Here is a 13376-nt window from a genome sequence, read left to right as displayed (position 1 = left end):
GGTATGTATGGGTTTGGTTTCTAAGTAACGTATGGAGAGAGAGACAAGTCTTTTGTCTCACGCGGAGTTGTCATAGTAGTCGTTTTGTACATGGCCCTACCAAATGAGTTAAAATTTTCTTTTTACAAACCAAAAACCAAGAGGGATTTTGAGTGCTAAGCAAGTTGTGGAAAGAGTTAAGAGAAATTGGAGAATTAGATATGAGTTATGAGAAGTGAGATAGGAGTTATGAGATACGAGTGTTGAGAGAACCAAATAAGGCCTTAAAGATGCATTTACAATAACTTAGGCTCATCTCTTGGATTGTGCATACATACCTTACTAATGACAACAAATTCCTGGATGAATGAGTCTTGGGTAGGGATGGCAATTTTTCCTTACCTCGCCTTGACCTGCCTTACCCTGCTCAACTTCACACAAGTTTTCCCTACCCTATAAAGGTAATGAGGTAGGGATGGGTTTAGGCTTTTTTATTATTATTAAAGAATTAATTTGTATTATTAAGTATTTAAATGCATGAATATTAAGACTTTTTTTTTTAATAATTGTGATATTGTCTTGTTAAACACTTAGGATAATATTATTCAGTCTTTACTAAAAATTAATCTCATTTGATGTAATAAATTTAATTGCAATTTCAAGTATATTTATATTAATAAAAAACAAGTTTTATTTTTTTTTTTTAAATTGTAATAACTATGAGGTGAGGTGTGATAGATTAACACGAAATAGAGTTTTGCGAGGTGGGGCCTGCGAAGTCTCAAGGGGTGGGGATGGGGCAAGACATTTTGCCCCACCATGTGGGACGAGGTAAGATAAAATCATGCAGGGTGGGAGTGAAGACTCCATTTTTTAGTCTTACCTCACCCCACCCCATTGCCATCCCTACTCTTGATTATTATCGAGAACCCACAATTTGGCAATGGAATGTGGGATTGTAAAAGAATGAGCACTATTTTTGGAGAGCTTGCTTGTGGTGGAGAAAGGAGTGTGTACAGGTTTATAATGTAGGAAGCGCGAACATGGGTACAAGTATGACACAGTGACATGAGCAAATTTTAAAAAATTATAACATTATATAGAGGATATGGCTACCTGAATGAAGTGTCCATACTTCTTAATTTGTAATTGTCCATACCAATGCGGTCAAGAATGGCAGAGATATACTGACTCTATGATAGATAAAGGCCAACAGTGAGATGAGTGGCCTCAATACCCAGAAAGTAATGCAAGGGTCAATGGACCTTGAGAGTAAATTCGGATTTTAAGGTGGAAATGAAGCATGAGACACGGTGGGGTTTATTTCTTGTGAGAATGAAGGATGCATTAATATACACGAGAGTGAAGATGTTAAGACCATCATAATTAATAATTATATATGAACAAAGAGTGATCAAATTTAAATGCACAAAAGCCAACCCAGAGGAGAAAATTGGAGAGTCGGTGAAACCATGCTCCTACGGCTTGTTTAAGACTAGAGAGATTGATGAAGCTTGCACACATGAGTTGGGCAAATGGGATCCATGAAGTCGGGGTTGAGACATGTCAACTGTTTTTAGCTAAGGTAACCATTGAGAAAATCATTATTGACATCAAGCTGATAAATAACCCAGCCATTGGGCCAATGGATAAAAATGTACAAATTTTGGTGGGCTTGTTCTAGTCTTGCACACTGTTATTGTTTCACACACACTTTTTCATTACTGTTTTACGTGCTAGACTAAGAGTGGTTGAGAAAAAATAATAGTCTATGTGATAATGAGATACAATAGATTATAGTTTGTCACTTAAAACAGTTATGACAAAGTGTGTGTGAACTGCATGCAAGGCCGGCTCAATAGGTGATGCAATTGATGCAATCGCCTAAAACCCCTAAATAAAGAAAGCTCCCACTTGGAAAAAAAATTATATGTATAATATATTTATCTATATATTTTAATTAAAAAAATTTTAAGTACTTTTATTGGTCAATAAAATGCATTAAAAAGACTCCATTGTATCCTAAAATACAGCACTGAAAGTTGTGCATTGTATAGCAACACAGTCTGCATAGTTGCACACTGCACAAGCTGCATGCACAGCCCACAGCCATAGGAGATAGGACAACACATTTTATGAATTTATCAGTTATTATAAATGATCATATCAATTAATAATTTGATGTGTATCATATCAACTTATTTGTATTATAGCGACACTAATTTATTGAACCATGTAATAAATTAATTTTTATTTGTACAGGCTTAGACTTTAAAGTGGTCACGGTTTTAGAAAAATTGCAACAACCAAATTTTATTATTTTATACTTTAAAATTTATTTTTAGTTAAATTATCATTTTTAATTATAAATTGTGTTTTGATAGTTAAATTCAATATATATTATTTGATTAATATTGAAATATAAAAATAAAAAAAATTCCACTTAAAATTTTCGCTTAAAGCACCAAGGTTGTTCAGCCGGCGCTGACTGCATGATGCATAGAATTTTTCAATCAATCTTAGGTTGGTTGGTGAAAGACCTTGGCAATGGATAGGGCAGTTGTTATTGAGAATTTTAGTCTTGTCAAGGAGTATATTTGAGAATAGATATATGGTGAACCGACATTTGAACATTTGCTTAAAAAGAACAGTCAATAATAACTGCTCCATGGACAGAGTATATAAAAAAAATTAAATTAAATTAATGTTAAAATTAAGAGGGTCTTAGGCTAGCATTTGAATAAGCCTGTGTTTTGTTAAATGAGTATGAGTCTTCTAAAAATTTAGTTCATAAGTTAGAAGAATTCTCCCTTAACTGGGGCTTTTCTCTATTGATTGCTTGAATAACAATAACATGAGGTATGCCTTTAATTCTTCCCCTGTTTTCCAATTTCTTACCATTCATCATGTTCTTTGTCAGAGAATTTGAAGAATAAGTCATTACTAATACTGACGTCGATTCCCAGGTTCGTAGGGACCATTAAAAGGAAAAAGAATACTGACAGTCTAAAGAACATTCTCATAAAAGGGATACCATGAATGATGATACTGCAATTTTACCACAGGGAAAGGGAAGTAGCTTAACTTCCACGGGTGATTATTTGAATCAATTAAATAAGAAGCGCATGGTTTCCATTATTTATCAGGTTTAATTTTCTCAATGTGGGATTTTGAATTAGTTCACTCTCCTTATTATTGCAAATTACTTTAAATAACAATAGTAGAGCATCTCTTCGTGAGGATTGTTTTTTATTATTAGGTTAAAATATCAATTAATTTTTTATATAAAAAAATTACCAATTAAAAGACTAGAACTCACAATTAGGATTGCCTTTATTATCAGGTTAAAATATCAATTAATTTTTTATATAAAAAAATTACCAATTAAAAGACTAGAACTCACAATTAGGATTGCCTTTATTATCAGGTTAAGATATCAATTGGTTTTTGATATAAAATTTTTACCAATTGAGCTATTTAATTGACTAGAACCCACAATTATTGCATATTTACTAAAACCGTGCTAGGTAATTGTTTCCAACTCTCATTACCTTCCCCTCCCCACGCACACACACACAAAAAAAAAAAAAAAAAAAAACAAACAAACAAACAACCCTCATAATGTAATGAGTAGCTCTAGAACCACAAATTATTCCACAACTTTTTTGCCACGACTCTAACGTGGTAGATTGTGAATAGTTAACTATCACTTAAACATGAATCCACCATTTTTATTTTTACCAATCACACTTTATCACGTGACAGTTGTAACAAGAAATTGTGAAAAATTATATAGTCTTAAACTTTTCCTAATATAATGTATAGCACCTAACGTAAACATCCATTATCACAACCATTTCCAATTGTGATTAGCCAAGAAAGTTTAATTTCCATTCATTTCTATTTAAAATTACAGTTCATTTATGCCCCATCATGAATGTGACAGTGAACGTATAGGTACTTACATATTCATTGGTCAGCATGAGATTATTGTTGCCCTTACATTTGTCAAAAAAGACACTATAGGGACTTTTCATTCCATGTCATTAATCATGAGTATTCTTTAGGCATATTATACTTTTTTCACATGAATTGTAGCTTCAATTTTGAGCTGTAAAGTTTGAAGTGGCCCTACATGAGTGATGGGATCTCATGTTCTATCACTATGCAGTGATGGTATCATCTCTTGCCACTCCGCCAGTTCCTAGTGTCGGTGAACTGTGAACACCCTTCTTTGAGATCACTTCTACTCACTTTTTGCCGCTTTTGAGTAATATAAATCAATTTTAACGAAAAATGGTGACTATAATGTTTTCAATTATAAGGACAAATAAATTCATACTATAATGTGATTGTCTTGCAAAAGTTTGGACAAATCAGATCAAAATAATTTAAGTTCAAACAGTTTTGTTGGCATTAAAGAGTCAAAAACAATGTTGCTTAATTAATAGCTTAACATCTTTGTTTGTAAAGTACTACGGGGATGCTTACACCATAGGTCTGTTTGGATACCGTTTATTGATGAAAACTGAAAACTGAAAATAATGTAACAAAATAACTTTTAAATGTGTGAATAGTGCCATGAGACTTAGTTTTAATGAAAATTTTTGCTGAATTAGACAATTTGTGAGTTCCATGAACAGTACACTGGACCCACTGACAGAGACACAAATGCGTTGAAATCTCATTTCAGCACAATTCAAACCCTTTCCAAGTACTATGGGTTGGTGTTTGAATCAGTTTTAGAACCTATGAGCATATTTTATGATGATGCCGAAAAAATCATCAATAGGTCATGCAGCACTCGCGCACTCAAAGTAGACCTGCACAACAAAATAATAGAAGACCTCAGAGAGCACCAGTTTGGTGCCGGCCAAAAACCCTTCGAAAGTCAAGTTAGAATTATTCTCACAACTCTAGAGTGTTAGAGAGGGTAAATTATGCGTATCTTGACTTGTGAGGGTATTGGGGCTTTTATAGTGGTAGAAGGTCGGCTCCTTTTCCTTGGCGTGAAAGTTTTTTCCTTATAGAACTCTACTTAAATATTTTTGAACATGGTGAGCAAGGTCTTTTCTTGTAGAGGAGATCTTCCTTTGGTGTGCGTATCTTCCAAAATCCTCTTTGTGCTAGGATTTCGATTTTGGGTTCTAGGGTGATTCAGGTGAAAGCAGCAAAGACTCTACATCCAGGGCCTTTACTGTATCTCCCAGCGATAGGCTGTAACGAGTGTTGGGCCAGTTCCCTGTTGACCCATGGACTCGGATCCGTTAGGCCCATAAAGCCATATTTTATCCTCTTCATTTTATATTTTTATTTTTCTTTTAAGTAGGTAGAATTGAACTTTTAGTTTTAACAATTGTCATTGCAAGACCTAGTTTAATGAAATTTTTTGTTGAATTAGACAATTTGTGGGTCCTGTGAACAGTGCACTGGACCCACTAACAGAGACGCAAATGCGCTGAAATCTCATTTTAGCGCAATTCAAACCCTCTCCAATTACTATGGGTTGGCGTTTGAATCAGTTTTAGAACCTATGAGCATATTTTATATTTTTCTTTTTCTTTTAAGTAGGTAGAATCGAACTTTTAGTTTTAACAATTGTCATCACGAGGCCTAGTTTAATGAAAATTTTTGTTGAATTAGACAATTTGTGGGTCCCGTGAACAGTGCACTGGACCCATTGACAAAAACGCAAATGCGTTGAGATCTTATTTCAGCGCAATTCAAACCCTCTCCAAGTACTATGAGTTGGCATTTGAATCAGTTTTAGAACCTATGAGCATATTTTATATTTTTATTTTTCTTTTAAGTAGGTAGAATTGAACTTTTAGTTTTAACAATTGTCATTGCATACAAGTGGTCTTTATTCTTGTTTGTTATCTGGGATAGATGTGACAAGTTTGTGTAGACATTTACTAATTTAAATTGGAGGTGGCTAGTAGAATTGGCCACTGGACATAAACCGTTTCCTAAATTGGGTTGCACATTCTTTGTAATCACTAAGAAATTATTTGGTTTTCTTTGGAGTACCACATTGTTTATGTCTAGTGATATGTGGTCATTATTGAGATTTTTGGCTGCGAAAGTTTTTTCAGAATAAAAACTTAAGGAAGAAAATATATTGTCAAATATTTTGTGATAAATCTCATCACAGTCAAGTAAAATACGCAAAAGGGCTCTTAATAAAAAATAAAATTTATTGATACTTAAAACATTAAACACATTTTACTACACATGCACCTCACCACTCTTCAAAATTTCACTCACGAACTCGCTCACTATGCAAAATGTAACGAGACTTCTCAGGTTTGGAAAGTTGTCTCTCCTCCCATGGTGCAACACTACCTCCTCCACCTTGTCTGTCACTAATGCTTGTCTACTGTCATGCCTTTTTCTTCGGTTGTACTTCAACTTCAGTTTATTGATATTCATCCAGTTTTCCATCAAAGAAAAAAAAAATCACTTTTCTGTCTCCTTATATTTGCATTTGCTTTCTAATTTATGCAATACTTGTTAGATGCGACACTTGTCAGGTACAACTTTGACATGCGGTAGTAAGCATTAATATAGAAAAAAATTTAAGGAGACAACTTTCTAAAATGACTCACCTAAAGGTTGAAAAACATTCAAGGAAAAGTTAAAAAAGCACCACTTTTTTCATCTTGAGGTGACGAGGATGTTGAGTAGTTGCTTTAAGTAATAAGCTTTTAAAATTAGTGTGGGTGGCATTTTCGGAAGTCCAAGTGGAAGGGAAAAATCCAATAACATGGACAGAAAGGGGTTGGCAAATGGATAGAAAATCTATTAAGCCCAAGCGGCAGGAATAATGAATCACAGGCTCATGAGATAAACAAATGGGTTATGAGGAGGTAAATGGGCTTAAAGGAGCCCGGAAAGAGGAAAAAAACAAATCATGGGCAGTATATGATGTGGAAAAGTGAGAATGGGTTGTGACAGGCCCAAAGTAATGAAAATAAAGAAAGTAAGGGGTTGATGGCAAGCCCATGAATCCTAAGGATGAGGAATAACGTAATTGGGCTGGAGAAGCCCAAAGAATTCAATAAAAGCCCATGGTGATGCGAAGTTAGGAAAAGGGCCGAGGAAGCCCAAGGAAAGCAAATGGGTCCGAGACGCCCAAGGGAAAATAAATGGGACACAGGAACCTGCTAGTAATGTAACACAAGAACCAATGGTCTTATTGGGCCATTAGGGGAAGAATAAACGGCAGGGCCAAAGGGGTCCAGCCAAATTGAAACAAAACAAACTCCGCAGTAGGAATGATACTGTGATATGGTAGGAGATAGTAGTAGGAAGAAGGGTGGGCTAAAGAAAAAGCAAAGCCCACCATTAAGCAAGGCCCAGCTCCAAATAAGGCAAGTCATAAAAGAAAGGGAAACCAAAAAATGGTTAAGAATGGACGGTAGACTGTGCAAACCAATCACGGTAGATGCATGAGCAGCAGACAAATTTTGGACATACATGGAAGAAAGGCACACATAAGGCCCAGACTTCACCAGCCTGTACCCAGCCAATACAGAACACGGTGAGGTCATGGGTCAGAGGTAAGGGGGTATGGTTTGGTGGTAGGGAGATGGGAAAACCTATTTTGGGATTTCTGCTAGGGCTCTTTTGGGGGAAGCATCCTACTGAGATGACACACTACCCAAACGGGCAAAACTGAGTTGGAACCACTAGGTGCATGCCATGAGGGATAGGGAGAGAGAAGACACCCACACAGTAGCAAGAAAGGGTGCCACAGCAGACAAACAAACAAAATAGCCTTTTTTTGTCTGGCGATGGGAAGTGGCTCAAAGTTGTACCAGTGATGGTCAGTAGGTACACCCAAACCAGACAAATGTGGTTAAGGGCTAAAATAGTAAAATCCGGTCAAGGCAGACACTATAAAGAGGCTCTTACCGTGTATATGAAGGGGCACACAACAACAACAGTAAGCACTACGGTATTTGAAAACTTGATAACCAGGAAATAGAAACAAGAATTAAGAAAAGAAAAAAAGATAAGAAAAAAAGGGAATAATAGAAAGGAAGGAGAGAAAAAAGATAGAGAGTGAGAACGGCAGGCATGCACTAATAGGTTCATTCCCTCTCTCCCTCTCAAAATCCTGCCTTCTGCCGGAAACGAAAGATGTTCTTAGGTGCCAACCATTCAGGTCCACTTCTTTCAAAGTGATTAATTTCTACAATAGGATCTCCCTGAGATTATTCACTTTAAGAAGGGGTGTTCTTCCTTTTTTGGTTTTAGTCCTGCGGATCAGACTTGATCTAAATTATTTACTCTCTCAATTAGCTCACATACCACTCACTTGTTCCCTTTCACTTTTCTTATAAAATGATTGTTGTTAAAACAGTGGTTATCTTTCCTTAAATGAGGTTTATCTGTTCACCTTAATAGAGATCTCAAAATATTTGATTTTATTATTATTATCATGTTTGCCTGCCGCAACTCACTTGAAATAGTTCTGTTCGTCGTAAGTGTGTTCCTAGCAGACGAGACATAGTTTGTGTACAAGTCAGACTAAGTTGAGTTCCAATTGGATTGATCTCAACTCTCATACCCAGAAGACTCGGGCCCCATACCACAAGAGGCAACCCAGCCCACTTTAACCAAAAAGTCCCACTACAATCAGCAGAGATGTTAATAAATAATTTAGACTCAGTTCTAGAAAAAACATATTTAAGATTCAACTATTAAATAAGTAGGTTATTAAAAAAAAAAACTATTAAATAAGTCAAACTTAAATATAATAATATTTTCGCGAACAAAACTCGATTAAGGTAGATACAATATTATATGTTTATGTGTATAAATAATAAATATTTAAAATATACATATTATATAGACTTGAGATTTTTTTATGGTAAATTTGTAAATAAGTTCATACTATTTTAAATTATTATTTATAATTTATTGATGATATAAATGGTCTATTTCGTAATAAAATTATATATAATTTTTAACAACACAAGTCGGTGAATTTGATTTTTATAAGTTTATAAACAAAAATCATATTTAATTAAATCAAATTATATAATTTCAATCTAAAAAAAAATCATATAATTTCAATTATAATTTAATTATTATTAATTATTAGGATAGATTTTTGAAGGGATAAAAAAAATTTAATCATAGTGTTTACTATATATAGGAAAAGAAAAAAAAAAAATCAAATATCTTATGAACAAGTTTAAGCTTGTTTTACCACAAAAAAAAAAAAAAAAAAAAAAAAAAAAACCAAGCATGAATATATAATTTAATTTGGTAATGAAATTGGGCTTGACTTGTTGTGTTTGAAATAAATTTGAATAAACAATTTTGAACTTTTAATACTTGGTTTGGCTCGACTTGTCTATTGTCCTAATTTTAAGGATGATAGCCTTAAGGGTGTTAAATTAATTTTGTTTTGCTCAAACTAATTATCAAAATTGAATAAGAACAAAATGATTGGAGGATGGATTGTGGTGGCCTTGAGTAAAAATACAAAAAATTGTGCCAAGTGGCTGAACTCTAATAAAAAAAAATTAAGGAATATGCTATTTTTAGAATATATTAAATGTTTTTATTTTTATTTGTTGAGAATCTAGAATATATTAAATGTGTATTGCCTTATTCCACATGAAAAATGAGTTCCATCATAAATTTAATTACTAAGAGACTATTATATGAGAGGAGAAAATATATATTTATTATACTTTGGACCTATAATATTCTATAATTATTGCTCCAATTTGAGCAAAATCTAATGGAAATGAGTCTACACATTGCTTGATCAAGAAGACCAGAAAGCTTCTTTCTTTTCTTCTTCTTTTCTCTTTCTCTTTTTCTTCTTTTTTTTGTTTGTTATTTATTAAGTATTTATTAATTTTTGATGCTAAGAAGACAAGAAAGACTGTTAGAGCATTCCAATCAAGGGAAGTAAAATTTTTAGCATATACCACCTCAAAACCCAAAATTTTAGCTTTTAACATCTCACTTTATAATACATCATACATCAAAAATTCTAATTATTTTAGCACTTCATTTAAATGTTGTTTTTTTATTCTCTGTTTCTTTCTCTGAAAACCCACCCCTTTCTTTACAAACCCACACCCACGGCTAGCCGCTACCGGCCACCACCATGGCTAGTTGCTGCTGGCCACCACCATTGAAAATAAAAAAATAAAATAAAACCACCCGTCAGCACCACCACAGCTACAACAACTGCCACTATCACCACCACCCACAATCATGACCACCAACTACCAAAATCTTAACCAAATCACAAACCCACAATCTCATCACAATTCACCACCAACAACCGGAAAAAGAAAAAGAAAAACAACCCTCCAAAATCACAAACCCACAACCTCATCACCGCCAACAATCGAAAAAGGAAAAAGAAAAACAACCACCGAGAGAGATCCACGCGATCAGAGACCCACGCCAATCTACCCTCAACGTCATGTCCACACTGGTTAGAAACCCATGAACCCATGCCAGTCAAAGACCCACGCTCACACCCACGCCGATCAAATCCAAAACGCCAAATCCATAACCCACACAGTCACTACCAAGACTGAGAGGGAGGTAGAGACGTCGCGAGAGAGAGAGAGAGAGAGAGAGAGAGAGAGAGATGGTTGGAGGCTCTTAGAGCAAGAATGAAAGACAGAAGAAAGACAAGGAGATGAGAAAGAAAAAAATAAGAAGAAAAGAAAGCAAGACCCACTTGAATAAAAAATAATATAAGTTTTACAATTGGTGAACAATACGGTTTCAAATTTGTGATTGAACTATTCATCAATGCCAAATATTATGACATTTATAACACTTGATTGAGTGGTTTTTTAAAGTTTAGTATGTCAAATACTAAATATTTAACATTTGACACACTTAATAAGAATGCTCTTAGACAGAGTTTGAAGACTACGACCCTACCATTAATTAATGGATTTCCTTAAAAGAAAATTGTGGTTTAAAGTTTAAAGCTCTATCATGGGAAATTATTGATGTATGTATAATAAGTCCTCATTTCTGTTATATAAGAGACACTGACCATTCACCGTTAAACTTTCTACGACCGTAAGTCTACCTCAAGGGAGATGACATCAATGATAATATTATATTCCTAAAAAAACCTCAAGGGACCTTTTCAAATTTCAATACTATTTCAAAAAACAAAAAAACAAAAACAAAAACAAAAAGGGAAACACTACAGTACAGTCCATAGGTGATGAGGACAACATCAATCATTTCGAACACAAATCTTACTTCCTAAAACAAAATCCCACACGTTACCATCCAATCTGCCCCCAATTTCTTTCTTCCTTTGCAAACACTTGAACCACAATACTCCTCCATTTACATTACTTCCGATCTTGCCACATTTTTACTTGATTATATAATAAAGTGTCTCTCACTCACTGTGTAGAGTAATCTACAAGAAGGAACACACACACGCACAAAGTCTCCTGTCACAAAGCAAAAGAAAGAAAAAGAAATGCTAGATCCAACAAATGAAATGCTACCTCCACCTTCATCTCCTACAATCTCCTCCGTTTCCTCCTCCGATCTTGACACTGAGGTATGCCCATTTTCCCAAAATTCTTCAAACCCTTTAAATTTTTTTGCTTTTTTGTTAATTTCTTTCCATTTTTGGTTTAGTCTACAGGGTCATTTTTTCATGACAGAAGCACAACTTTGGGGACTCTAATGGGTGTGAGCTTCCCCGCTATAACTTTCAGAGCCCCATCACAAAATCGAGACCCCCACGTAACCGTGTCCGTGTCCGTGACCAGGAAGGCCAAGAAGACAAGAAAAAGCAACGGCGGCGTTCCGCCGCAGATAATGGTGGAGAGGCGGCGGAGGTGGTGGAGGCTGTGTAGGGACGAAGAGGCGAGACCATCTTCGCTTGGAGAGTTTCTTGAGGTGGAGAGGAGGTTTGGGGATGGAGCGTTTTTTGGTGCGGCGGCGGCGGAGCTTGAAGGTGGAGTGGTGGTGGAGCAGCCGCAGCAGAGTCAGAGGAATGAACGGCTGTTGTTTGCTGATGGAAGGGTGCTTCCGCCTGCTCCTGATGATCAGGCTGCATCATCGGCTGGGGCGCTTTGTCGATTCTCGGTTTCACTCACTGGGATCTGTAGTGGCGGTGTAGGGTAATTTTTTTTTTTTAATTTTTTTTTTCGTTTTTAATGGTGGGGTTCTTGGAATTTAGTTATTAGTGTTACTAATTTTTACTATTAATTGAAGATTTAATATTGTCTTTAATTAGTTTTGTCTCTGAAGATAAAAAGCATTGTTTTGGCTTTTGGGGTTTGCTTTTTTGTGCATCCTTTTATCCTTTCAACTTTTATAATTTGATATGGGTTAGGTGGTGTTGTCCAATCAGCATATAAAAGAATACAAATGTCATCCAATCAGCATATAATTAGATAGAGATGCTTAGATTCTTTTTTTTTTTTTTTTTTTTTTTTCAGTAATAACCATATAAAAATTAAATGTATAAGTGCAGTGAAAAACTGTGCAAGTATAACTGAAGCCCGAAGGGGTATGCTTAATTTCCAAAAAAAAAAAAACTTAGGGGGTAAATTTTAGTTTCAACTTTCACAATAAGTGATTATTGAGTCCTCATGATTTGGAATTCGCACTAGTGACTAGCCACTGGTCCAAATTTTTTTTTTTTTTTTTTTCTTGAGAAAAGCCACTGGTCCAAATTTAAGCAGTGTAGATACAGTGGAGATAGGAATGAGATTTAGCATCACGTTCAAATTGTAGTGAATGAAAAAATATATAATATACATAAGAGATCTGGGCACTTTCACTTCGCATGTATATATCTTCTATATAATCTATAAGAAGACTTTCTTCTTTTTATTGAACTTTTATATAATTCAGAAATACTTCTAAACCTTAAAATATATTTCTAACTCCACTTAAAATGTTTACAAAATAAAACATTCTTTTACTAATCTATGTCTTCAAAAAACCTTATCCAAAATTTAAAATTAAAAAGAAAATTACGACACTAGACAAAAAAAAAAAAAAGCGCAAAAAAAAAAAAAACATCATTGCACACTTTGCACATATAATGAGGCTAGTAACTATATAAGCATTTATCTCTATTTTGAGATTTGGGAGAGTTCCGCACAGCCACAAAGGTGAAGCTTATTTGGTCTCTCGGAAACTTTACTGTAAGGACCCAGTTTGATGTATTCGGAGGAGTTTACTTGATAGAAATGGGAATAAGAAGTGGTCCTACCTTGAAGGGATTTCTTGTCATTTAAAAAGGGAGGAGAGAGTGATTTTGGAAGTTTTTAAAATGGTACTATTTTTTGAAAGTACAAATTTTAAACCTCCATATTTTTAAACAACCTACTTGAAAATAGTGGAAAATAAATTGTATGAAA

General features: G+C 34.6%; 1 protein-coding gene across 1 annotated transcript; it reads left to right on the top strand.

Annotated features, from left to right (window-relative positions):
* The first annotated feature begins 11171 nt into the window (after positions 1 to 11171).
* On the top strand, positions 11172 to 12278 carry LOC126703077 (uncharacterized protein At3g17950). Its single transcript, XM_050401985.1, has 2 exons — positions 11172 to 11557; positions 11638 to 12278. Exons 1-2 carry the CDS (start codon positions 11474 to 11476, stop codon positions 12127 to 12129), a joined length of 576 nt encoding a protein of 191 aa, XP_050257942.1. The 5' UTR covers positions 11172 to 11473; the 3' UTR covers positions 12130 to 12278.
* Positions 12279 to 13376: the final 1098 nt, after the last annotated feature.

This window comes from Quercus robur, chromosome 10 (genome assembly GCF_932294415.1).
Source record: "Quercus robur chromosome 10, dhQueRobu3.1, whole genome shotgun sequence".
Taxonomy (NCBI): Eukaryota; Viridiplantae; Streptophyta; class Magnoliopsida; order Fagales; family Fagaceae; genus Quercus; species Quercus robur.
Note: the sequence above shows the minus strand (reverse complement) of the source record. Positions and strands in the feature narration are given on the sequence as shown.